Source organism: Pristiophorus japonicus, chromosome 2, assembly GCF_044704955.1.
Source record: "Pristiophorus japonicus isolate sPriJap1 chromosome 2, sPriJap1.hap1, whole genome shotgun sequence".
Taxonomy (NCBI): domain Eukaryota; kingdom Metazoa; phylum Chordata; class Chondrichthyes; family Pristiophoridae; genus Pristiophorus; species Pristiophorus japonicus.
The window spans coordinates 222,369,993-222,396,738 of record NC_091978.1 but is presented as its reverse complement, the minus strand read 5'-3'; the positions used below and the strand labels follow the sequence as shown (position 1 = coordinate 222,396,738).

General features: G+C 41.9%; 1 protein-coding gene across 1 annotated transcript in view; it reads right to left on the bottom strand.

Moving 5' to 3' along the window:
* Positions 1–26,746, bottom strand: part of LOC139229846 (collagen alpha-1(XXV) chain-like) — a 321,691-nt gene that overhangs the window by 288,755 nt on the left and 6,190 nt on the right. The window contains exons 4-7 of the mRNA XM_070861466.1: positions 13,444–13,503; positions 10,450–10,557; positions 9,720–9,755; positions 6,154–6,180 (exon numbers count right to left, since the gene is read on the bottom strand). Coding sequence (XP_070717567.1) covers positions 6,154–6,180; positions 9,720–9,755; positions 10,450–10,557; positions 13,444–13,503 — 231 coding nt within the window. The remainder of the gene's footprint in view (positions 1–6,153; positions 6,181–9,719; positions 9,756–10,449; positions 10,558–13,443; positions 13,504–26,746) is intronic.

Here is a 26,746-nt window from a genome sequence, read left to right as displayed (position 1 = left end):
AGGGAAAATAAGCTGTGAGGAAGACACAAAGAGCAAAGGGATATAGACAGATTAAGTGAGTGGGCAATAAAGTGGCAGATGGAATATAATGTGGGGAAATGTGAGGTTATTCACTTTGACAGAAAGGATAGAAAAAAGAGAATAGTTTTTAAATGGTGAGAAGAGAGATTTAGGTGTCCTCGTACAGAAGCACAAAAAGTTAGCATGCAGGCACAGCAAGCAATTAGGAAAGCAAATGGCATGTTGGCCTTTATTGCAAGAGGGTTGGAGTACAAGAGTAAGGAAGTCTTACTGCAATTATACAATGCTTTGATGAGACCACATCTGGAGTACTATGCACGTTTTGGTCTTTTTATCTGAGAAAGGACGTACATGCCTTAGAGGCAGTACAATGAAGGTTCACTAGATTGATCCCTGGGATGAGGGTGTTGTCCAATGAGGAGAGATTGAGTAGATTGGGTGTATACTCTCTGGAGTTTAGAAGAATGAGAAGTGATCTCATTGAAACATCTAAGATTCTGAGGGGGATTGACAGGGTAGATGCTGAGAGGTTGTTTCCCCTGGCTGGAGAGTCTAGAATTAGAATAGTCTCAGGATAAGGGGTCGGCCATTTAAGACTGAGATGAGTCTACCCCATTCAGTTTTTTATTTTCTGAGCTGTAGGTGATGTTTCTATTTTTCCTACCAAATTGCATCACCTCAAATGTATCTATGTTAAAGTTAATTTACCATTTAATTGTCAAGTCTGCAAGTTTCCTAATGTCTTCTTGTATTATGTTGATTCATTCTTCCTAAGTATTAGCTATACACCCCAGAATATCAGATATCGGAGACACTAAGGGCCAAAAGAGGAGGCAAATCTACAAAAGGTATATAAAATGAATGCTAGAAACATTAAGAATAAAGTGGAAGTTATTATGGCAGAAGGGAACTACGATGTAATAGGAATAGCAGAAACATGATAAAGCCCAAAGGATGATAACGAGCACAACATATGGTGATATACAGCATTCAGAAAAGATAGAGTAGACACAAATGGAAGTGGTGTAGCCCTGTAGTCAGGGACACAATGGAAGCTAAACAATTTGATCCGTGTTAGGTGGAACGACCTACTCTGATTTGACATTTTTTGCATGAAAAAGGTAAAGTGAAAGTAGGGGTATATTACAGACTGGCAGGGCAGAACAATGGGCTGTTTGCTTTATGAAGCGATAAGAAGAGTATGTAAGAACAGGAAGATTATCTTAATGGAGGACTTTAATCAACTAAATATCAATTGGGAATATCCAAGTGGCTTCGAGTCAAAGTTGGTAATTGAAATGCACGACTGCTTCACGGTTCATTGTGCCAGGGAAGCCAAGAGAGGCAGTTCACAACTTACTCATGGTAAGCGATCGAGACAATATACGGGAATTGGAAGTCACTTAGGGGATAGTGATGATGATAATGATTATGTTTTTGACGTCAATGGAAAGTAAAATGGGTGAGGTATATAATGAGTTGCCAATCTGCTACCCCCCCGTTGAATTTCAACGCTTTAGCGAGATGAACAAAAAGATCTAGAGATGCAGAAACAAAGATCTTTAAAGCTAATATTGTAGGTAAGAAGTTCCTAAAAAGGCAAACACAATTTTATACATATGAGCATAAAATATAAAAGGAAGTGATGTTGAATGTTACAAGGTGTTAGTTAGGCTTTAATTGATGAACTCTGTGCAGTTCTGGACACCACATTTTAGGAAGGATATTAAACACTGGACAGAGTACTGTGAAGATTCAATAAAATAACACCATAAATTAGAGGTTATAGTTATCAAGAAAATCTTGAGATTTAGGACTTTTTTCACTGGAATCGAAAAGTTTAAGGGGGATCTAGTAGAGATTTTCAAAATTATGTAAGGTAGATAGAGGATAAATAGTGAAGGATTGTCACTAGGAGAACAAAGGGGAAGTAATAAGACAGATAATGCTTTTCTACGATTGGCTATTGAGACCAAGACCATAACATCATTTAAACAGGAATCTGGATAAGTATTTTAAATTGTGGAATATAAAAGGATACAGGCAAAGGGGAGGGAATTAGAGTGGATAGCTCCAACTGAAGATTGATGGGCATGATGGGCTGAAGGGCCTCATTCTATGCTATACTTTCTACGATTGATGACTTTATTTGTCTCATCAGCATGTCAGGTCCTGGCAGCTGACATAGGAAGAGCTTTATCAAGATCAAAAATGTTCATTTTCAGGGTGTATCTAATTCTCAATACATTTAAGAGTGAGATTGCCATCTAATCATACTACTGAGCCATTTTAAATTGTTACAATATAACTTTGAGCTGCCTATCTGCCACCATGTTCTATAGCACTGTACGGGACTTTGCTTATGATTGATTTCCTGGGACAATTCATTGTATTTCAATTAACAAAAATTATATTATTAAGATGTTTAACAGTAAATTGTAAGCATTTTCAAAACTACCATGGTAATAGATGGACATTAAAATATTGAACCAAACCCAAATTCAAGCTAACTCTCCAATTATATTGGGGCAGAAATTCCGGCCTCCCGGATCCGTACTAAGTGTGTCCGGACCCAGGAAGGCATCGCAAAAGCCTGTTTTCAGCTCACAACGCGCATGCGCTGATAACCGACTTTTCCGATCTATTATAAGCTGGAGCTTGACAGATCTTCCGCATCTCGGGAACGAGGACATTTGCAAGGGCAAGATTGCGGTATTTACCCATATCTTGCCCAGCAAATATCCTCAAAACTCTTGCGCCTGATAAAAGCAGGTTTATAGCCTACTTTTACAGGCATAAGAGTTTTAAAAAAGACAAAAACATTTTAAAATAAAATAAAAAAATGCATGTTATTGTTAAAAACCCTCCCTATTATGGTAAGCTTATTTTAAACCATAATTTAAAAAACTGTTTTAAAAATCGGAAAAATATATATTTTTTAAATACATAAATAACTTTAATTTAAATTAATTAAAATATGTGCTGTATTTTTTCTATTTTTTATTATTGGTTTTGTGTGTTTTGGGGGCTGTTTCTCATTCATAATAATGGGAACTCCAATTTACGGAATTCCCAATATTATGAATGAGAACATACTATACCTGATTGGTTGGCCAGAGCCATGTGCTTTCAGCTCCAGGCTTGCGCATGTCCCGATGTGCATGCGCTCCGACACGCAGTCATAGGAGGCCTCAGGACCGGGAACTCGCGTGGGTGCAGCAGGATAAGGTAAGTGCGCATTTTAAAAAAGTTTTTTTACCTGATCGCCCGTGGGAAGCAGCCGACCGGGATTTCTGGGCCATTGGTTCAGTCAAACCAAGCTAAATCTAACCTCTCCCTGTTAGAATCATAGAATCATTACAGCACAGTAGGAGGCCATTCGGCCCATCGAGCCCATGGCAGCTCTCTGCAAGAGCACTTCAGCTAGTCCCACTCCCCCGCCCTTTCTCCTTGGCCCTGCAATTTATTTCCTTTCTGGTACTTATCCAATTCCCTTTTGAAAGCCACGATTGAATCTGCCTCCACCACACTTTCAGGCAGTGCACTGCAGATCATAACCACTCGCTGTGTTAAAAGGTTGTTCCTCATGTTGTCTTTGGACCTTTTGCCAATCACCTTAAATCTGTGTCCTCTGCCTCTCGACCCTTCTGCCAATGGGAACAGTTTCTCTCTATCTACTACGTCTGGATCCATCATGATTTTGAACACCTCTATCAAATCTCCTCTAAATCTTCACTGCTCTAAGGAGAACAATCCCAGTTTTTCCAGTCTATCCAGGTAACTGAAGTCCTTCATCCCTGGAACAATTCATGTAAATCCTTTCTGCACCCGCTCTAAAGCCTTCACATCCTTCCTAAAGTGCGGTGTCCTGCTTCGTTCAGATCTAGCAGGGATGAAAAGGTGTTTTCAAATTCAGCATAAGTTCAAGTGGGGCACATGTAGGGTTATAAAACATGAAACAGCCTACAAAGGGATGTAGGTGTGGATACATAAAACCCCATTGATGTACACTTTTTTGAGGGGCATGGGAAGCCAGGGAATCCATTTTTTTGTTGAAAAGGAACATGGTTGTCTAGGTTTGAGATTAATTTTGGTCACAACAGGGTAAGTGGAGATGGTAATTTCCAAACCAAATCTTAGCTGTTTGCCTTGTCAGCTGAGCAATAAACCTGTGTTTAGATCTAATGTGCTTTGAAACATTAAAAGCTTTCAGTAAATTATTGCACAGATAGATTTTTCAATTTATAATGCCACTTGTTGCTCATCTCGTTATTTACAAATCCAACCTTCCCATTACATTTGCATAGCTTATTGAATAATTTCCAATCCATTCTTGCAGAAGGGGAATTTGTGAGTGTTGCTCATTTTTCTAATTGTCTTTTTATTTTTTGATTATTTCTCTTCCGTTCCAACTCTTACATTCATTGTATTTATTTCATAAGAACATAAGAAATAGAAGCAGGAGTAGCCCATATGGCCCCTCGAGCCTGCTCTGCCATTTAATATGATCATGGCTGATCTGATCATGGACTCAGCTCCACTTCCCTGCCTGCTCCCCATAACCCTTTATCCCCTTATCATTTAAGAAACTGTCTATTTCTGTCTTAAATGTATTCAATGTCCCAACCTCCACAGCTCTCTGAGGCAGCGAATTCCACAGATTTACAACCTTCTGAGAGAAGAAATTTCCCCTCATCTCATTTTAAAACGGACAGCCCCTTATTCTAAGATTATGCCCTCTAGTTCTAGTCTCCCCCATCAGTGGAAACATCCTCTCTGCATCCACCTTGCCAAGCCCCCTCATAATCTTACACGTTTCGATAAGGTCACTTCTCATTCTTCTGAATTCCAATGAGTATAGGCCCAACCTACTCAACCTTTCCTCATAAGTCAACCCCCTCATCTCCGGAATCAACCTTGTGAACCTTCTCGGAACTGCCTCCAAAGCAAGTATACCTTTCGTAAATATGGAAACCAAAACTGCATGCAGTATTCCAGGTGTGGCCTCATGTAACAGCTCAGCTGAAGTAATCAACTTCACTGGTAAATTAATACAATGCTAATATATCCTACACATCTTCCTCCTCCCAACATTCTCAATGTGCTGAAATCAAAATCGATCACATCATTTCCTACTTGAACTCATTCTTTTCCAAGATCCCAAACTGTGGACTCCTGTCATTTATTTAAAAACCTGATCTTGGAGACGTTGGATGGTTACCTTCTTCGTAGTTTCTCAACTTAAAGGAAACAGGACCTCAGCATATCATGGAATTTCATGCCATTTGGTTTTGATGGTTTAGGGGGGAAAAAATCAACATTTTATTTAAGACATTCTATAAATTCTTTTAAAATTATATTTGCCTTTAAACATTTTGTGCAGCCAAAAAAGGGAAAAAATAAACGTAAAACAGCGATGAATAATGCTTTTTTAAAAACCTCTTGTTTTTATGGAAGGGTTTCAGAGGTATACTTCCAATGACTGGTGGTTGGCCATAAGGCAAGAATATACGACTGACGTTCTTTACGACGTGGTAATGAAGAAATCCCATAAATTGTGTGTTGAGTTTATCAAAAAAAAACCTGGCAGCCGATTGTGATAACTGTAAAAGGTGCTGACAGAAGGTTCAGGAAGTCTGTCATCGAGTTACCTCAGAAACAGGAAAACACCAGCGGCTCACTGATCACAGCAAAACCAAAATCCATTCATCAGCGACACATAGAAAGTTTTGCTCAGTATCAATCATATGGCAGTGATCTATTAAGCTTAGTTTGGGTTGAAGCAGAAACTGTATCCTCCATACATGTTTCAAATTTAAATTCCAGAGTTTTTCCAGCATTGGAATAGGAAGACCAGTAACTTTCCTTTTTTTAAACATTACTTTTAACATAAAAGTCCTGAAGACAGACTTAAACCAGCCTGGATGTTTTAACTTGAAGTTCATATAATGGAGAAATTAAAAACGTTATACATCATACAATACAGTGTTGTCTTGAAAATGCGCTACAATTGTAGACATAACTATGTACTAATTCCTGAACTACAGTAGCCCATTTCCTTCAGGGTCTGGGTCACGTGTTGGCAACAAACAGTTTGATTGCTTTTCCAGTATTCTTATAATGATATTGTACCTTTTGTCCTGGTGGTCCCTGGGGTCCCTAGGAAAACAAAGGCACATTAAGTAAATTATTATTATGCTGATAAGTTAGCGTAAATGATCAATTTTCAACATCTAACCATGTATGGTGTTTCAATAGAATTTCTCATACTGGCTAGCATGTTAAGGACACAGAAATCTAATGATGATAGTCGCATGAATGGTCCAAGAGAAAAGCTATTTGTTCTACAAATAAAGTCAGTTTCTGAAATATGATTTTGGTTAACTTTGCCCAATGGAATTCCAAAGAGTGACAGGCTCGGTACACCAAAGATGTCTAATCCATTCCAGTTGGATCCCAGTAGCCGCTTGCGACACTCATTCTTATGTTTGCCAAAGTGTTGAATGAACCTTTGTTGTATTTGTTCTTGTTAATGAAGTAAGCATGCAAGACATTTGGTTAAACAGGAACATATGCTAGTCTCCGTAACGACTGAAAAGTATAAATTAGATTCAGTGGACCCTTATTATCCAAAGCCCTGTTATCTAAGAAGCTTGTAGATTTCTGTTATCACACAAAAAGGCCTTCAATTGAGTGTAGCTTTTTGTTCTCTCAGGCTAGATGGACCTAACTATTTTACCAGATTTTAAATGAGTTTACTTTCATTAACTTTTCTATTTCCAGCGGAAAGAATTCATGAGCCTCATGAAAACTGCACCCTGTGGTCCAATAATCATCATACACCTGTAGCACATACAGCAGAATTTGACATTTGCATGGGAATGCAATGGTTGAAAGGAGACACCACACAAGCTTGTCTCTCCTGAATGAAGATTGTTATTCAGGGTTGGAAGCTTGATAATGTGGTCCCAAAATTCTACAGATAATCTAGAATGAGAAAATGATTTTACTTCAGCTCCTGAAGGGAAATACTGTGGGCTTTTAATTCTTTTCTTGAAACCCAGTTTGTCAGGTGGGACAGAGAGATCAAAAACATATCTTAGCTCAATGTAATACCTTCAAAAAGGTGATGAAAGTGCTCCTATAAGTGGACACCTGTTTCTGGCTAAAGTAAGAGTTACATCGCTCCACCAATGTTACAGAAGTGAAAAGAAGACTAGTTTCAAGGCAAACTCTTGATGCATTTGGCAACTTTTTTTCAAGCTAGTTTCTTCAACAGCTGTCAATTCAGTGTCAAACTTTAATGGGTGACGAGGTGACTTTGTGAAATGTTGGGAATGTGCTGTCAGAAAGCAAAAAGAGTAGTGATCAGCTGCAGCTGTGTAATTGATGGAAGTAGCTGCATTTTCAATTGATAGCTGACACAGCCCCTTTCAGAGGAGCACAACATAATTTTCTGAAAGGAAGAATCTCAAAGTCAGGGTTGCACTGGGTTGCCCTGTCTCAGACAGTGGCATTGATACTCAGTAGAAATAATGAAACAAAAAATGAACCATTTTCAATATTTCAATAATGTGAAAATGGTGTAAAGCTTAAGTGGTCACTGACATTTCAACAATCATAGTTTCAAGACTTGTATTGTTGCTCTTATCAAATATATGTAACTACTATCAGATTGCCACAGATTAAATTCAGTTCTCAGATGGACCACTGGATAGAGCCCCATAGTAGCAGAGTACTGGTTCCTCTTGGAACATGGGACCAGAATTATTCTGTTATATATGTAAACCTGTAAATACCTTGTTTAACCATCAGAGGGCTCATCCCCTGGAGTCCCAAGGGATCCCACAATCCCTTGGGAGCACCTGTACTTAAAGAGGCCTCACAGGCTGGAGAGGCACTCTGGAGACCTGCAATAAAAGACTACGGTCACACTTTACTTTGAGCTCACAGTATCTGGTCAGACTCTTTATTCATACACTTCAGATTCCTCTTGGGAGATGGAAATATAAAACTGACACCGTCTAGCACTTCACTTCCTGCTAGCCAATCTTGGAGTGTTATTACTGGTAATCATAGAAAAGTCCACAGCATGGTAGGACACACACAAATGGCTTTTGCAATGCACCAGGATCAACTACTAGCACAGATGCAGCATTGAACTCACTGCATCTGTCCCTGGTGAATATGATCCCAGGATATGGAGTCAGACACTCTCTTGTGGGTACAGCAAGACATGTGATGACAAGCAGCCGGTCAGATAGAATAATGGGCCAAATAGGAATATATCTCCACACCCTAATGCAGATTCAAAGAACGTTTTTACTTCTAAATAAAAAGTCATTTTTTAATCCATAAAATGAGTTTTACTCGAGTTAACATCATAAAATAATATAATCAGAATAATCTAGTCGGTAATTTGGGTTGCTAATCTCTGATTAAATTTATCAAAATGACTTAAATCCCTGATGCTTTTTATAATTATTTGGATATTTGGAAATATATCGCTGTTCCTTCATCTTCGCTGGGTCAAAATCCTGGAAATCCACATGGACTGCAGCAGTTCAAGGCGGCTCACCACCACCTTCTCAAGGTGAATTAGGGATGGACAATAAATGCTGGCCTTGCCAGCGAAGCCCACATCCCAGGAACAAATCTAAAAATTTGAAAAGCACACCTCTGTGTCACTGCTATGTAAGATAAATGTTTCCCACTAACAATGAAGACATTCAACAAATAATGGGCTACTCAGGAAAGAGCCAAATGTTGCTGTGCAAGCTTGCCAATTAAAGTTTTAGTGGTCTTAAAGGTTGCACAATCATTGACACTTCAGCCAATAAAAAGCTAGAGAGTATTCCTCCTAAAGAATTTAACAAACTAATAAAATAAACGGGATTAAACTTTAATTAAAATGGCACACAACTGGCTATAATATAAATGCTATCATTCCCTATTTTTTCACATTAAGTTATAGTAATAAAATAGCTTACTATTAAAATTTGTTAATGGCAAATTGGCTGTATTAGTAGTTGCATGACAACAACTGGATTTTGGTAGGGCAGCTCCTCCAGTAACTAGGAAATATGCCCTGCATTGTTCACTGGTAAAGCTTGATTTGCATTAACATCTAATTTGTACCTTTGTTCTAAATTCAAACCCTGAGGATCAATTGACATCTTCTGATCACGGGATTGGGGCGGGCAGCGGAGGGGGTACGGGGTGGAAGGATGTTAGTTAGTCTTAAAAGCAAAAAATAATAGACCCAGGAAAAATTACATTATTTACTAATACAAAAGTTGGGTGTGACTGAGAGAAGTAAAGTTGCAAGGAGTATAAAACTTTCATAAATAAAATTTGTAAATAAATATCAATAAAATAATCTCAGGTTCAGGTGACTTGCATTAACTCTACAAGCTAATCAGAATCAAACGGAGCAGCAGGATGGTACCGACTTCAGGGTCCTCCAAGAAAGAACCTATCAGGCATGTGCCTTCCACATACCACACAGATTCAATCTTCTCATGGCATCTACCCCATCTATTTAATATCCGGGGGGGGGGGGGGATCCTAGATCCCAAACATAATCAAGCAAAAGATCACAAAATTCATAAACAGGAGGAATTACCCTTGCACCGCCCCCATCACCTGAAACACCCTGCCATTGCATCAGTATAATCTGAGATGAATATTTCACTCACCGTTAATCCAGTTTCACCTCTTGATCCTGTTTCCCCCTAAAACCAAAACATGAATTTGTTTAGTAAAATTCATTCATATTTATATTTGCTAAGTAGCTATCTTGAAAATTTGATGTCAGTCAGAAATATTCATGATAATTTTTTTTTAAGGATCAGGCGCCTGTTCCCCCGGTTTCTTTATTGAGTCTCACTGGGCCATGCATAACTTTCAGCCGAGAGGGAAAGTGAAAGTTTCCAGGTTTCTGTCAATGTTGCTCTGTAACCAACTGCTAAGGCCTTTACAGGAAGAGCCATGGACACTCCCCATGATTTTGCTGTCCTCCACCTTATGAAATATCTGATCACTGGGGGACACCTCCGCATGGCTGCATGCCTGAGATAGCTCAGTGTGCGGAGGTCATCGAGGTTTGAGTCCACGTATTACTGCTCCATACAAAAGCAAAATACTGTGGATGTTGGAGATCTGAAATAAAAAGAGAAAATGCTGGAATTACTCAGCAGATCAGGCAGCAACTGTGGAGAGAGAAACAGAGTTAACGTCTCAGTTCTGACAAAGGGTCATCGACCTGAAATGTTAAGTCTGTTTCTCTCCACAGATGCTGCCTGACCCGCTGAGTATTTCCAGCATTTTCTCTTTTTATTACTGCTCCATGGTGCAGTGCCTTTAATTTTTGGAAACAGATTAAAAGAAAACTATGCTATAATCGACTGAAATCTGATGGATTCTTACAGGTGCTCCTGGCATTCCTCGAGGACCGTCCTTTCCTGTGTCGCCTGGAGGACCGCGTGGGCCTGGAGGACCTGGTGGTCCAGGGGGCCCAGCTTGACCTTGATCACCCTGTAGATTAGTGAAAAAGTGTGTGAGTAAAGAGGGTGTGCATTATGTATTCAGTTTTGTTATTTTTATTTACAATGACAAAGTCACGTGGCAAGGTATTTTTAGATTTTCTTATGATCGACAATAAATAATTACAATTAAATTAAAATTCTACTGAGAAAATTAAGTCAGCAACAAATATTTAATTATTTCTAATCATAATGCAGGTAAAGAAAATCAAGGAAAAGTAAGAATAATATTTACAGTAAAGGATGCAAAGAAGAATTCTACAAGTACTAGCACTACCTTCATGAGACGTCGCTTAATAAACTGCTGATCAGCCGACAGGAACCCATGATTGACTCTTGGGTATGGAAACGCCATCTGATCAGGCAGGGAAAGTCAAAGTTTGGAGGTCAGAGGTCAGAAAGGTGAAGGAGTGGCAAGGGAAGGTTTCAAAAGAAGGAGGAGAAACGGTTAAGAACAGCAAGTTAACATTGCTATCAACTACATACAATTCCGGGTATTGGCTTTGAAATCCATGCCACATCAATACCAATAAATGAGCACAATATTATGCAAAAGACGCAGAGACTGAACTGATTGATAATCCAAAACTTGATCCATCTGTCTGTCATCAAACTGAATATATATTCAGCTGTTAGGTATCAACCCTTTCATCTGTCTGTCTATCTAACTCTTATATTCATTTATCCCCAAATCCTAACCCCGAGAATCTAGAAATGAATGCTAACATGTGATTAGCTACTTGCCATTTATGTTAAATGGGTTAAAATAATGCCAATTAGAGAATCTAAGCTAGTGTGTCCTAGCTATAGACCCTGTCATTAAAATACTTTGGAATGCAGAAAATCCAATTGAAATATTAATCACCCCAAAAAATTATAGTATGTGGTTATGTGCAGTGATGTCATAAAATGGTCACTGTTTACCTCCCTATCTCATTACTACATTTTTAAAAAGTGTCAACCTAATCGGTCCCTCTCTTATATATTGTCATGTTATTTTGCTGGTCTGGCAACCTCTTTGAAGTCTCACTGTGAAATTGCATAGCTTGCTGCATCTATGAACTGGCAGATCGGCATGGATTCCACGTACCAAACCACTGGGATTGACAGTGATGCATTCAGTCAGACATTAGTCCAGCATACTAATTCAGTACTTAATCAAACGTAAATACAAGTGTTGCAGTATTTGAATTTAACCCTTAGATTCTGCAATCAAACAGTCAGTCAATTGAATGGAAACATTTTGTTTTGTTTCTTGAGTTCAAAATCTTAAGAGAAAGCTTTGTCCACACCCAGAACAGGAATTAAAGAGTCATTTCTATCAAGACCATGAATGCTTCAAGATTCAGAAACCAAATAGTGAGACATTCCACTTTATCCAATGTGAATTAAAGTTTATTTGAATTCATAATTCTTCATTATCTGCTTAAACTAATATCATTTAACTCGTAAACATTCATTCCTGATTCATTAACTGCATTCAAATTAATTTTGTATCCAGAGCTGATAATCTCTATGTGCAAAGATGACTCTGTGTGATGAAGTTCTCTTTCTTGTTGTCCTGAGTGAATTGGGATTGATCTAATATCCAATCAGTCTTGTACAATTTTGTTTCACTTTATCTGTGTACACCCTCCATACTCCCATCCCAACATAATTTCTTCCCCTCCCTCAAGTGCACCCACACTGCTCTTAAGACGGGTTTCCTGCAGGCCCTGCCGACTTTAACGGCAGGCCTGATTTACAACTGATGCCTCGGATTCCCGCCTGCAGCCAGGCAGATTGAGAGATTGGCTGGCTGTGGGCGGATAGGCCTGCAGATGCGAGGGGTTGGTCGGGGAGGAATCGCGGGGGGCGGTTGGGAATCTGCAGTCGGGGATCATGGAGGAGTGGGGGGGGGTGGGGTGGGGGGTTTTGGTGAGGGGTGTCGACAGGGAGGGGGGGAGGGAGTTCGGGTGGAGCATCAACGGGTGGGGGGTCAGCCAGGGACCAGCTGGGTGGGGGGGGGGTTGGTCGGAGCATCGATGGGAGGAAGGGGTTGGCCAGGGAACAGCGGGGGGGGGGGGCAGATGTTGGAGGATCGGTGAATGTGGGGGGGGGGGGGTTATTTGGAGATCGGGGATCGGCAGTGGGAGAGAGAGATCAGGGCCGTTCACCGGAGGATTGTGGCCGGCATCAGCATCATCAGTGGGGTGGGATGGGGGGGGGGGGGCCTCATAGTGGGGATCAGGGACATGGGGGGTACAATCAGAGCCCTCGATCCAGGAGGTAGGTATAAAGCTGCTTAGCTCCTGGATGCAGCAGTCCCCGCCTCCGTTTAACTGCTGGAAGTCACGAATTGTGTGAAACCCGTCCACAGGCAGTTAAATTCAAAATGGAGCTGAAACAAAAGCCTTTTGTTTCAGCTTCATTATAGTATTTTAATTGATGTACTGCCCTCTGGGAGGGGGTTGGTTGCCTAACCCCTGTCTCATCCCCATTAAAACTGGAAGTGGGCGGGTTGGAGGCAGGATCAGGTCGGGAATCCCATTACCTGCCCCCACACCCCAAACCCACCTGTTTTTTAGGGTAAAATTCCGGCCAATGACCGGGGTTGAGGGGGGGGAAGCAACACACTTGAAATATCCTGAGTAAGCTCAATATGCTGGGAAATGGAAATATTACACATTTCTTTAGATTTGAACCTTATCTCATATAGGCCAGCATTAATGGATAGCTTCCCTTTCATTTGAAAGATTTTTAAATGTAATTTTAATGTAGCCTCATTTTTAATCACCAACTAAAATTTCACATAGAACATTAAGACTTTTCCAAGTCAAACAGTTACAGTAGTATGCTGGTTGAGGTCTGACTGAGCATGCACACATTATCCACAAACCTTGACAGTGAGGATCTGATTACTGTGCAGAGCCGCCACTGTGGGGGACCCCGGCAAACCCTGGGAACACAACACAATGTAGGAACAAAAAAAACACACCAAGCAACACAAGGTTTCCACAGTGCAACACATAACAGGGCATGCCAGTTTGTTACTTTCCCTCTGTTCACACCCGAGGAAGACAGCTTCACCGACACCATCACTGGGGACGAGCCAAGATTCTGAAATCACTTTCCCAAAAATGGCCCCGGGTATTTTGTTGAAGTTACCTTGTGACAGTTTTCCGCAATTTTTTATATCTGTATCATTTTTTAAATAGTACTCTCTAATGGGTTGAAAATGTGCTGTGTGGTATTAGTAATACGATTGTTTTAACCATCCCAAACTAGGGAGGGGAATAAATCAATCTAGATTCCTGCTCCCGATTACTACCCAGTGACCAACACTGAAAAAAGCATAAGTGCACAGCAGGTGAGGCCAGGATTGTGTTGAACTTTGGTACACTCCATGACCAAATAGCAGGCCAACACACCAAGGGGCCATCTAAACCTAACCCGCCCGGTTGGAAACTGATGAGATTGAAATATAAAGTAGAAATCAGGCGGGGTGTACAACAGCAGCTGATCCGATCCTGACAGCTATCCACCGGGCAGGTTAAGTTTAAATTACCCGCAAGTCTAGGCTCATACATGAAGAATGACCACTTGGAGGAGGTGATGGAGGGGTACAGACCATGAATTGAATCACGTATGAGTCAGTGCCTTTAGGAGAGGAGTGGGCAAAAGGGTATATGGAAATAAATAAAGAACAAAGCTGCTTGATTGGTGGCTTCACCAATTCCATTTTCTGAAGACAAAAAGTGCTAAAAACCAATAAGTTAGAAAATAAATTGTATTGCCACAAGTATAACATTTGCTGTACTACAAGCATTCCACAAGTGTCAATATGCAGATTGCCATTGCTGAGATTTCAGGACTTTAAAGAACTACATTCCAAATAAGGTCACAACAAGGAGATCAGCATTCATATTTGGAATCATCAGGGGTTTGATTTGAGAATCTCAGCCCTGTCCCTTGTTTAAAGTTTCTCCTCAAACTTGTTCACAAATGAAGTTCAAATCAAAACTCGTAAAAGTCACATCACAGAACAGCATCAATATCTCATAAGTATATCAATCTCAATTTGAGTAGCATTTCTGCCCGTTTCCATCTCAAAATCATTTGAAGTCACTGACTTAGGACATGCATTCCAGAGATGAAGCAGAAGTCAGTTAAAAGCCCATATTTCATTTCTAGTTATGACAATCATTTTCCATTGGAGACAAGATCGTTCATCATCTGCAAAAATTATTTTCAGCATTGATCAGTAAGGCTGGTTTGCTGTTAAAAGACGCCTTGAGCATATGCTTTAATTTAACATTAATTATTTACAACATGGTACAAAATATTCATAATGGCATTTCTTTGTTTTCTCATTTTAACTCATGGCCATTTATCATCTTGCTTGCTGAAGTTGGTATGGGCTGTGAGTCCCTCGAAAAGGCTGAGTGGTTCTGCAAAAAGAATCTTGCAAAACAGAGCTTCCAGAGTCGATGACCAATATACATGTGGTGGGGATGGAAAGTATACCTGATGTAACAATAATCATAGATTCTTTTACAAACAATTTCTAATTTTTAGTCTGCTCTAAGCGTTTGTGATCACTAAAAATGTCATATTGTGAAAATTGGATCTTTGTAGCAGATGAGGCCCATCCATCTAAAACCAGGTTTCTGACTTACTTTTTGCATTCAGGAACAGCTCGACAGTGCTGGGACTAGAATATATCTGTCATTTATTTCAAACAAATCAAAAAGCAGCAAATTTCTATTAAAGGAAACACCTTTTAAGGTTTTCTCTGTTAAGCCTTCGAGTGGGAGAAAGGTCTGGCTATTATTTCAATTTCTCCTGATTGTACGCTATACTTATTTCTACTCCCTCTCCTGCACCAGGCACAAATCCCTGATCGAGAGGAACCAGGTTACTTGCTCCCAAACCTTCAGCGGGCCTGCTCTATACCCATTTAACAGGAGTGTGGTGTAGGGTGGTTTGATGCCTTATGATTTTCACTGTTGCCCTCTGAGGAAGTCTTCTCCTGGAAAGCCCATCTGAGCTTGCCAACTCTTCACTCAGTGTGTGAGTGAATCACGGACACAAACCTACAGCCGATTCTATGCTACATCCATTGGTGTCGTCGTACACTGAACTATCCACTAGTGAAAGTGATAATGATCAAAAAACTGTTAATTGCTGATAATTATCAATCATAGATATTTACAAGATGACATGAAAGAGAAAATTCAACAGCTAAGTAATTAAAATTTTAACCACTTATCTATGCCTTACTACAAAGAGTGGGGAATTCCATTAAAAATCACTTTTAAGGTCTCCTTTGCGGAGCCTTGAAAGTAAATAATTTTCTTATGTGAAACAGTGATGTAACAAGCTCCACTACAGTAGATGCCCATGGAGTCGATCTACTTCTTAGCACTGGTGTCCAGATTGCATTGACTTCAAATAGGAGCTAACATTTTTTTTTTAAATTGGGCCTTGTTAAGTAATTTAAAACATTAACTTAAAAACTACACTTGAAGAATTATTTGAACAGAATGACTCTCGAGTTGGGTTTGTAAATTATATTGTGCCCAGTCTTGGCGTTGTGGAAGTGTTCAGGAAATTGCTTATGAGCGGTAATCCTGTGCTTCCAGGGATACAAGCCAGTTGCAGTGCATGTACAGTCAAATTTTTAAACTTTCAATTATAAATTTTAAAACCCTTTAAGGTGTTCCAAGGTACTAGCTTTTCATTTCCACTACCTGAAAAAAGCGGACTATCCTGTCAGCTCTTTTAAATTATTAGACATGAGAGTCAGGGGTCAGTGACCAGAAAAGAACATAAGAAATAGAAGCTGCAGTAGGCCGTTTGGCCCTTCGAGCCTGCTCCACCATTCAGCAAGATCATGGCTCATCTACCTCAACTCCACCTTCCCCATATGCCTTAATTCCCTTTGTTCCCAAAAATGTATCGACCTCTGTCTTGAACATACCCAATCTCAGTGTATGTATTTGAATACACACCAAAATCCTCACTCAAAAGTGATTTGTGCAAGTGATTCCAACAGAAAAAACAGAAAATGCTTAAAATACTCAGCAGGTCAGGCAGCATCTGTGGAGAGAGAAATAGAGTTAACTAATGGGCCCAAGTGTCGGCTCGAGTTGCTCCTGTTTTTTTGGAGCAACTAGTTTAGTATGGAGTATCTTAGAAATCGCATTTCTCGGCATTTAATTTGCTCCAGTTCTCGTGAGTTAGAATAGTTTCATTTTAGTACAGTTTTTTTTTCAAGAGGGGGCGTTACCAGCCACTTATGCCTGTTTTGCAAGTTTAGGCAGCGAAAAGTTACTCCAAACTTACTTAGAATGGAGTAAGTGTCGATTTTTGTACACTCAGAAAAACCTTGCCTACACTTTAGAAATTAGGCGCAAGTAGCGAGAGATGGGGGGGGAAGGGATGTTAGAGGGAAGTTAGGAGATTTTACAAAGCATTAAACACTTCACTTTTACCAATAAAGAGCCATCATCAATAATAAATGATAAATAAATCAATAAATCAACCAATAAATCACTCAACCAAAAAATAAATAAAAAAATAAAAAATAGAAAAAAATAAAAAAATCAATTAAAGTTTCTACCCACCTACTGCAGCACCGGGAGCCCACTAACAGCCTGCTGAAGAGCTGCTTGGGCGGGGTCCTCCACTGAGGAGGAGTTCGGGCAGGGCCCGCCACCGCCACCGAAGAACTGCTGGTCGGGTGGGCCCCGCCACCGAGGAGATAAGAGCAGGCAGGCCACTCGGCCCAGGCACATAGATTGGGCTAACCAAACTGGAAGCAATACGGTGGAGGAGGATTTCCTGGAGTGCATAAGGGATGGTTTTCCAGACCAATATGTCGAGGAACCAACTAGGGGGGAGGCCATCTTAGACTGGGTGTTGTGTAATGAGAGAGGATTAATTAGCAATCTCATTGTGCGAGGCCCCTTGGGGAAGAGTGACCATAATATGGTGGAATTCTACATTAGGATGGAGAATGAAACAGTTAATTCAGAGACCATGGTCCAGAACTTAAAGAAGGGTAACTTTGAAGGTATGAGGCGTGAATTGGCTAGGATAGATTGCCGAATGATACTTAAGGGGTTGACTGTGGATGGGCAATGGCAGACATTTAAAGATCGCATGGATGAACTACAACAATTGTACATTCCTGTCTGGCGTAAAAATAAAAAAGGGAAGGTGGCTCAATCGTGGCTATCAAGGTAAATCAGGGATAGTATTAAAGCCAAGGAAATGGCATACAAATTGGCCAGAAATAGCAGCGAACCCGGGGACTGGGAGAATTTTAGAACTCAGCAGGGGAGGACAAAGGGTTTGATTAGGGCAGGGAAAATGGAGTACGAAAGGAAGCTTGCAGGGAACATTAAGACGGATTGCAAAAGTTTCTATAGATATGTAAAGAGAAAAAGGTTAGTAAAGACAAACGTAGGTCCCCTGCAGTCAGAATCAGGGGAAGTCATAACGGGGAACAAAGAAATGGCAGACCAACTGAACAAGTACTTTGGTTCGGTATTCACTAAGGAGGACACAAACAACCTTCCGGATATAAAAGGGGTCAGAGGGTCTAGTAAGGAGGAGGAACTGAGGGAAATCCTTATTAGTCGGGAAATTGTGTTGGGGAAATTGATGGGATTGAAGGCCGATAAATCTCCAGGGACTGATGGACTGCATCCCAGAGTACTTAAGGAGGTGGCCTTGGAAATAGCGGATGCATTGACAGTCATTTTCCAACATTCCATTGACTCTGGATCAGAGTGGAGGGTAGCCAATGTAACCCCACTTTTTAAAAAAGGAGGGAGAGAGAAAAGAGGGAATTATAGACCGGTCAGCCTGACCTCAGTAGTGGGTAAAATGATGGAATCAATTATTAAGGATGTCATAGCAGCGCATTTGGAAAGAGGTGACATGATAGGTCCAAGTCAGCATGGATTTGTGAAAGGGAAATCATGCTTGACAAATCTTCTGGAATTTTTTGAGGATGTTTCCAGTAGAGTGGACAAGGAAGAACCAGTTGATGTGGTATATTTGGACTTTCAGAAGGCTTTCGACAAGGTCCCACACAAGAGATTAATGTGCAAAGTTAAAGCACATGGGATTGGGGGTAGTGTGCTGACATGGATTGAGAACTGGTTGCCAGACAGGAAGCAAAGAGTAGGAGTAAATGGGCACTTTTCAGAATGGCAGGCAGTGACTAGTGGGGTACCACAAGGTTCTGTGCTGGGGCCCCAGCTGTTTACACTGTACATTAATGGTTTAGAAGAGGGGATTAAATGTAGTATCTCCAAATTTGCGGATGACACTAAGTTGGGTGGTAGTGTGAGCTGTGAGGAGGATGCTATGAGGCTGCAGAGTGACTTGGATAGGTTAGGTGAGTGGGCAAGTGCATGGCAGATGAAGTATAATGTGGATAAATGTCAGGTTATCCACTTTGGTGCTAAAAACAGAGAGACAGACTATTATCTGAATGGTGACAGATTAGGAAAAGGGGAGGTGCAACGAGACCTGGGTGTCATGGTACATCAGTCATTGAAGGTTGGCATGCAGGTACAGCAGGCGGTTAAGAAAGCAAATGGCATGTTGGCCTTCATAGCGAGGGGATTTGAGTACAGGGGCAGGGAGGTGTTGCTACAGTTGTACAGGGCCTTAGTGAGGCCACACCTGGAGTATTGTGTACAGTTTTGGTCTCCAAACTTGAGGAAGGACATTCTTGCTATTGAGGGAGTGCAGCGAAGATTCACCAGACTGATTCCTGGGATGGCGGGACTGACCTATCAAGAAAGACTGGATCAACTGGGCTTGTATTCGCTGGAGTTCAGAAGAATGAGAGGGGACCTCATAGAAACGTTTAAAATTCTGACGGGTTTAGACAGGTTAGATGCAGGAGGAATGTTCCCAATGTTGGGGAAGTCCAGAACCAGGGGTCACAGTCTAAGGATAAGGGGTAAGCCATTTAGGACCGAGATGAGGAGAAACTTCTTCACCCAGAGAGTGGTGAACCTGTGGAATTCTCTACCACAGAAAGTTGTTGAGGCCAATTCACTAAATATATTCAAAAAGGAGTTAGATGAAGTCCTTACTACAAGGGGGATCAAGGGGTATGGCGAGAAAGCAGGAATGGGGTACTGAAGTTGCATGTTCAGCCATGAACTCATTGAATGGCGGTGCAGGCTAGAAAGGCCGAATGGCCTACTCCTGCACCTATTTTCTATGTTTCTAGGATAGGGGCGACGTCCCTTCGGCTAGGGATAGGGTCGCCCGGAGACAGGACGCGCTGGGAGAGCCAGGAGCTACTGTACACGTGCGCAGCTGCCGGCACTCTTTTTGGCGCAGGGCTGTAGCTCCGCCTCCAGCTGCTTGTGTTGTGCTGCGTTGACTGTGAAACAGGCCTGCTAGACTCGGAGAATCACGAGGTAAGTTTTAGGCGTTTTTTTATTCTAAAAAATAGGCGTGCCTCTTGGAGTGCGCCGTTCTGGGAGGACATCCAAAACTTGGGCCCATAGTTTCAGATCGATGACCTTTCATCAGAACTGGAAAAAGTTAGAAATGTTACAGATTTTGAGCAAGAATGGGGTGGGAAAACAGGGAGAAGGAAAGACCAAATGGGAAGGTCTGTGATAGGGTGGAACACAGGAGAGATTAAATGAGAAAAAGGGATGATGCTGCAAGGCAAAAAGAGATGCTAATGGGTCAAGTAAAGAAACAAAAGAAGGGTCTGGAAGAGGTGTAAATGGAAATAGTAGAATCATCAATAGCTGCCGTCTGGAAAAATAGGGGCAGAGCTTATGATCTGGAATTGTTGAACCTTCCCTTTTGTTCTTTCCTGCCACCCTGCCAACTCTCCAACCTCTTCCCTACTTCTGCACTTGTTTAAAACTTGCTACAGCTGCCATTTTTTCCAGTTCTGACGAAGGGTCGTCAACCTGAAACATTGAGGATGAAATTGCCCCTCTCAGAAAGGCCTATAACGGGGCGCAAAAGGGGTTTCACCTGGGCGTGACAGTCAGAGCACCCCCCCCCCAACCCCCGCCCACCCCCCGGAACTCCACTGGTGAAAAGTGTTTTGCGCCATATCCCACGATTAGTGCACCAGCAAGGTGCACCGACCCCTTTGCGCCCCTCGGGGGAAATTGCCCCACGGGATGTGAGGTCGGTGTGGGGCGATACCATTGACAGTTTTTTGGTGTGAGAAGCTATGGTGGCTGGGGCGCCCCGACCTCCCATAAAGGGGAGGTGGTAGCGCGGTGGCCGCCATCTTTTTTCTGTCAGCCGACTTTTCAGTCGGCCCGAAAATGGCGGCCGTTGGTGTGGCCAGGCCGCCAACCTGCAGACCGCCACCTCCTCTTGGGTGCCAGACCACTGGCCCGGCCAACACCCTCCCTGGTGACCCAGGGGGTGCCACTAAAGAGGCTGCGGAGTTCGTAGCGGCCATCCCCTTTAAAAGGGCGGGGCACTGTGATGTGTCAACGTGACACAGCATGTCCATGTCACGCTGATAGCATTAGTGCGGCGCTGAGCATCGCGCCCCATGAGCACCACATTAACATCCTGTTACCGCAACCAACATTATTTTAATTCAAAGTGCGCCAGCACTAAAATATCACTTAATTCGAATTGACCGCCCCAAACCCAGTGCAGGGCGATTTTGACCCCGTTAACTCTAATTTCCTCTCCACAGATGCTGCATGATCTGCTGAGTGTTACCAGCATTTTCTGTTTTTATTTCAGATTTCCAGCACCAGCAGTATTTTTCTTTTCATAAGTGCATCCCACATACTGATATTGCATAGCATAGCCTATAAACTTGGGTTAAATTCCTACATTTTAGCACCATATTGTGACTATATTATCCCCAGTTACTTTAAAAACTGATAGACTCCATTGGCACTGACTATGAACAAAGGAACATTGGAACAGGAGTAGGCCATTTAGCCCCGGAGCCTGTACCACCATTAGATGAATTCATGGCTGATCTGTGACATAACTCCAAATATCAGCCTTTGCCCCTTATGCCTTTAATATCTTTGGTTAACAAAAATCTATCAATCTCAGATTTAAAATTTACGATTGATCTCGCATCAATTGCCGTTTATGGAAGAAAGTTCCAAACTTCTACCACCCTTTGTGTGTACAAGTGTTTCCTAATTTCACTCCTGGAATGTCTGGCTCTCATTTTTAGACTATGCCCCCTTGTCCTAGATTCCCCAACCTGCGGAAAAGTTTCTCTCTATCTACCCTATCAGTTGACTTTAATATCTTAAACACCACTTACTGAACCTTCTAAATTCCAGGGAATACAACCCTAGTTTATGTAGTCTCTCCTCATAATTTAACCCCTGGAGTGTGGGCATCATTCTGGTAAACCTACACTGCATTCCCTCCAAGGCCAATATATCCTTCCTATGGTGTGGTGCCCAGAACTGCTCACAGTACTCCAGGTGTGGTCTAACCAGGATTTTGTATAGCTGCAGCATAACTTCTACCCCCTTATATTCTAGTCCTCTAGATATAAAGGCCACCATTCTATTAGCCTTTTTGATTATTTTCTGTACCTGTTCATGACATTTTAATGATCTATGTACCTGGACCTCCAAGTCTCTTTGGACCTCCACTGTTTTTAGTTTTCACCATTTGAAAGTACCCTGTTGTAAGCTTTAAAAGTCCAAAGTGGGTGACCTCACGTTTGCTTATATTGAAATCCATTTGCCACAGTTTTGCCCATTCACTTAATCTGTCCAATATCCTTTTGTAATTTTATGCTTTCATCTACATAGCCTGCAATGCCGCCTATCTTTGTGTCATTGGCTAATTTGGATATGTGGCTTTCTATCCCATCATCTAAGTCGTTAATAAATAGTAACCATTTGAGGCCCAAACATAGATCCCTGTGGGACACCACTATCCACATCCTGCGACTTAGAGTACCTGCCCATTATCCCTACTCTCTGTCTCCTGTCTCTCATGTGATATGCATGTGCTAACATTTCTTTGACTGTTTTATATACATTTTCTGTCTGGATACTCCCCAAAAGGGACATAATAATTCAGAGTATATTATAGTACAGGACAATTCTATAATCTCGCGCTTATCAAGCATCAAGAAAATCCAGTAATTAATTGGAGTCTGGAATGTGATAAATTTGTTTCTTCCAAACTTCTCAGTCAAAAGTTTAATAGCTATTGGGCGAAATTACGTCCCACGACCGATATTCGGGTTACCACCCCCAAGGGCAAGTGGAGCACAAAATATAGCCCTCCACATGCTCTGTGGGGCACGAGCGGAGCAAAAGCAAAAGCAATAAAGAAGTAGGAAGAAATCACAGCCAAAGGGGTAAGTGATTGGCTGGTGATTGATGAGTAGATTTTCTTTTTCTTTTCTATATCAGTAAGTAACCTTTAGCATTGTTGTTGTCAATTCAAGTTAATCTAAGGGTTAAGTCATGGCAGGAGAGCTCGGTCATGTGATATGCTCCTCCTGTACTAGGTGGGAACTCAGGGACACTTCCGGTGTCCCTGACGACTACGTGTGCGGGAAGTGTATCCGCCTCCAGCTCCTGACGGACCGCGTTGCGGACTTGGAGCTGAGGGTGGATTCACTCTGGAGCATCCACGATGCTGAGAATGACGTGAGTAGCATGTGTAGCAAGTTGGTCTTATCGCAGGTGAAGGGTCCACAGCCAGCTAGGGAATGGAAGACCAGAAGGAAGAGCAGTGCAAGGAAGGTAGTGCAGGGGTCCCCTGTGATCATCCCCCTGCAAAACAGATACACTGCATTGGGTACTGTTGAGGGGGATGACGCATCAGGGGAAGGCAGCAGCAGCCAAGTTCATGGCACCGTGGCTGGCTCTGTTGCACAGGAGGGCAAGAAAAAGAGTGGGAGAGCGATAGTGATAGGGGATTCAATTGTAAGGGGAATTGATAGGCGTTTCTGCGGCAGCAACCGAGACTCCAGGATGGTATGTTGCCTCCCTGGTGCAAGGGTCAAGGATGTCTCGGAGCGGGTGCAGGACATTCTGAAAAGGGAGGGAGAACAGCCAGTTGTCGTGGTGCACATTGGTACTAAAGACATAGGTAAAAAAAAGGGATGAGGTCCTACGAGATGAATTTAAGGAGCTAGGAGCTAAATTAAAAAGTAGGACCTCAAAAGTAGTAATCTCGGGATTGCTACTAGTGCCACGTGCTAGTCAGAGTAGGAATCGCAGGATAGCGCAGATGAATACGTGGCTTGAGCAGTGGTGCAGCAGGGAGGGATTCAAATTCCTGGGGCATTGGAACTGGTTCTGGGGGAGGTGGGACCAGTACAAACCGAACGGTCTGCACCTGGGCAAGACTGGTACCAATGTCCTAGGGGGAGTATTTGCTAGTGCTGTTGGGGAGGAGTTAAACTAATATGGCAGGGGGATGGGAACCAATGCAGGAAGACAGAGGGAAACAAAATGGAGACATAAGCAAAAGACAGAAAGAAGATGAGAAAAAGTGGAGGGCAGAGAAACCCAAGGCAAAAAACAAAAAGGGCCAATGTACAGCAAAATTGTAAAGGGTCAAAGTGTAATAAAAAGGCAAGCCTGAAAGCTCGGTGCCTCAATGCGAGGAGTATTCAGAACCCAGGAGAGGGCTCTGAGCTAGTTGGAGTGGGTGAGGGCACAGATGAACAGGACCCCAAGAAAGAATGCAAAAGGCAGGAGGCAACAGAGCAGAGTAGCACTGGGGTAAGTGTAAACCACAAGGTGATAGGAAGGGACAATATGTATGAATATAAAGGGGCTGCAGGAGAGGTCAAAACTAAAAATCATGGTTTAAAAACTAGTATTAAAACACTCTACTTAAACGCACGCAGCATTCGAAATAAAGTAAATGAGTTGACGGCACAAATCATTACAAATGGGTATGATTTGGTGGCCATTACAGAAACGTGGTTGCAGGTTGGCCAAGACTGGGAATTAAACATACAGGGGTATCTGACAATTCGGAAGGATAAACAAGAAGGGAAAGGAGGTGGGGTAGCTCTGTTAATAAAGAATGATATCAGGGCAGTTATGAGAGATGATATTGGCTCCAATGAACAAAATGTTGAATCATTGTGGGTGGAAATTAGAGATAGTAAGGGGAAAAAGTCACTGGTGGGCATAGTTTATAGGCCCCCAAATAATAACTTCATGGTGGGGCGGACAATAATCAAGGGAATAATAGAGGCATGTGAAAAAGGAACGGCAGTAATCATAGGGGATTTTAACCTACATATCAATTGGTCAAATCAAATCGCACGGGGTAGCCTGGAGGAGGAATTCATAGAATGCATATGGGATTGTTTCTTAGAAAAGTATGTGACAGAACCTACAAGGGAGCAAGCTAGCTTAGATCTGGTCCTGTGTAATGAGACAGGAAAAATAAACGATCTCATAGTAAAAGATCCTCTCGGAATGAGTGATCACAGTATGGTTTAATTTGTAATACAGATTGAGGTTGAGGAAGTAGTGTCTCAAACGAGCGTACTATGCTTAAACAAAGGGGACTACAGTGGGATGAGGGCAGAGTTGGCTAAAGTAGACGGGGAACACAGACTAAACGGTGGCACAATTGAGGAACAGTGGAGGACTTTTAAGGAGCTCTTTCATAGTGCTCAACATAAATATATTCCAGTGAAAAAGAAGGGCGGTAAGAGAAGGGATAACCAGCCGTGGATAACCAAGGAAATAAAGGAGAGTATCAAATTAAAAACCAATGCGTTTAAGCTGGCCAAGGTTAGTGGGAAACTAGAAGATTGGGAAAATTTTAAATGACAGCAAAGAATGACAAAGAAAGCAATAAAGAAAGGAAAGATAGATTACGAAAGTAAACTTGCGCAAAACATAAAAACAGATAGTAAAAGCTTTTACCGATATTTAAAACGGAAGAGAGTGACTAAAGTAAATGTTGGTCCCTTAGAAGAGAGAAGGGGGATTTAATAATGGGAAATGTGGAAATGGCTAAGACCTTTATCAATTATTTTGCTTCATTCACACAAAAACCATGCCACAAATTGCTGGTCACGGGAATGTGGGAAGGGAGGACCTTGAGACAATCACTATCACTAGAGATTTAGTGCAGGATAGGCTAATGGGACTCAAGGTAGACAAGTCCTGATGAAATGCATCCCAGGGTATTAAAAGAGATGGCGGAAGTTATAGCAGATGCATTCGTTATAATCTACCAAAATTCTCTGGACTCTGGGGAGGTACCAGCGGATTGGAAAGCAGCTAATGTAATGCCTCTGTTTAAAAAAGGGGGCAGACAAAAGGCAGGTAACTATAGGCCGGTTTGTTTAACATCTGTAGTTGGGAAAATGCTTGAAGCTATCATTAAGAAAGAAATAGCGGGATATCTAGATAGGAATAGTACAATCAAGCAGACGCAACATGGATTCATGAAGGGGAAATCATGTTTAACTAATTTACTGGAATTCTTTGAGGATATAACAAGCATGGTGGATAGAGGTGTACCAATGGATGTAGTGTATTTAGATTTCCAAAAGGCATTCGATACGGTGCCACACAAAAGGTAACTGCAGAAGATAAAGGTACGTGGAGTCAGAGGAAATGTATTAGCATGGATAGAGAATTGGCTGGCTAACAGAAAGCAGAGAGTCGGGATAAATGGGTCCTTTTCGGATTGGAAATCGGTGGTTCGTGGTGTGCCACAGGGATCGGTGTTGGGACCACAGCTGTTTACAATATACATAGATGACCTGGAAGAGGGGACAGAGTGTAGTGTAACAAAATTTGCAGATGACACAAAGATTAGTGGGAAAGCGGGTTGTGTAGAGGACACAGGGAGGCTGCAAAGAGATTTAGATAGGTTAAGCGAATGGGCTAAGGTTTGGCAGATAGAATACAATGTCGGAAAATGTGAGGTCATCCACCTTGGGAAAAAAAACTGTAAAAGGGAATATTATTTGAATGGGGAGAAATTACAACATGCTGCGGTGCAGAGGGACCTGGGGGTCCTTGTGCATGAATCCCAAAAAGTTAGTTTGCAGGTGCAGCAGGTAATCAGGAAGACGAATGGAATGTTGGCCTTCATTGCGAGAGGGATGGAGTACAAAAGCAGGGAGGTCCTGCTGCAACTGTACAGGGTATTGGTGAGGCCGCACCTGGAGTACTACGTGCAGGTTTGGTCACCTT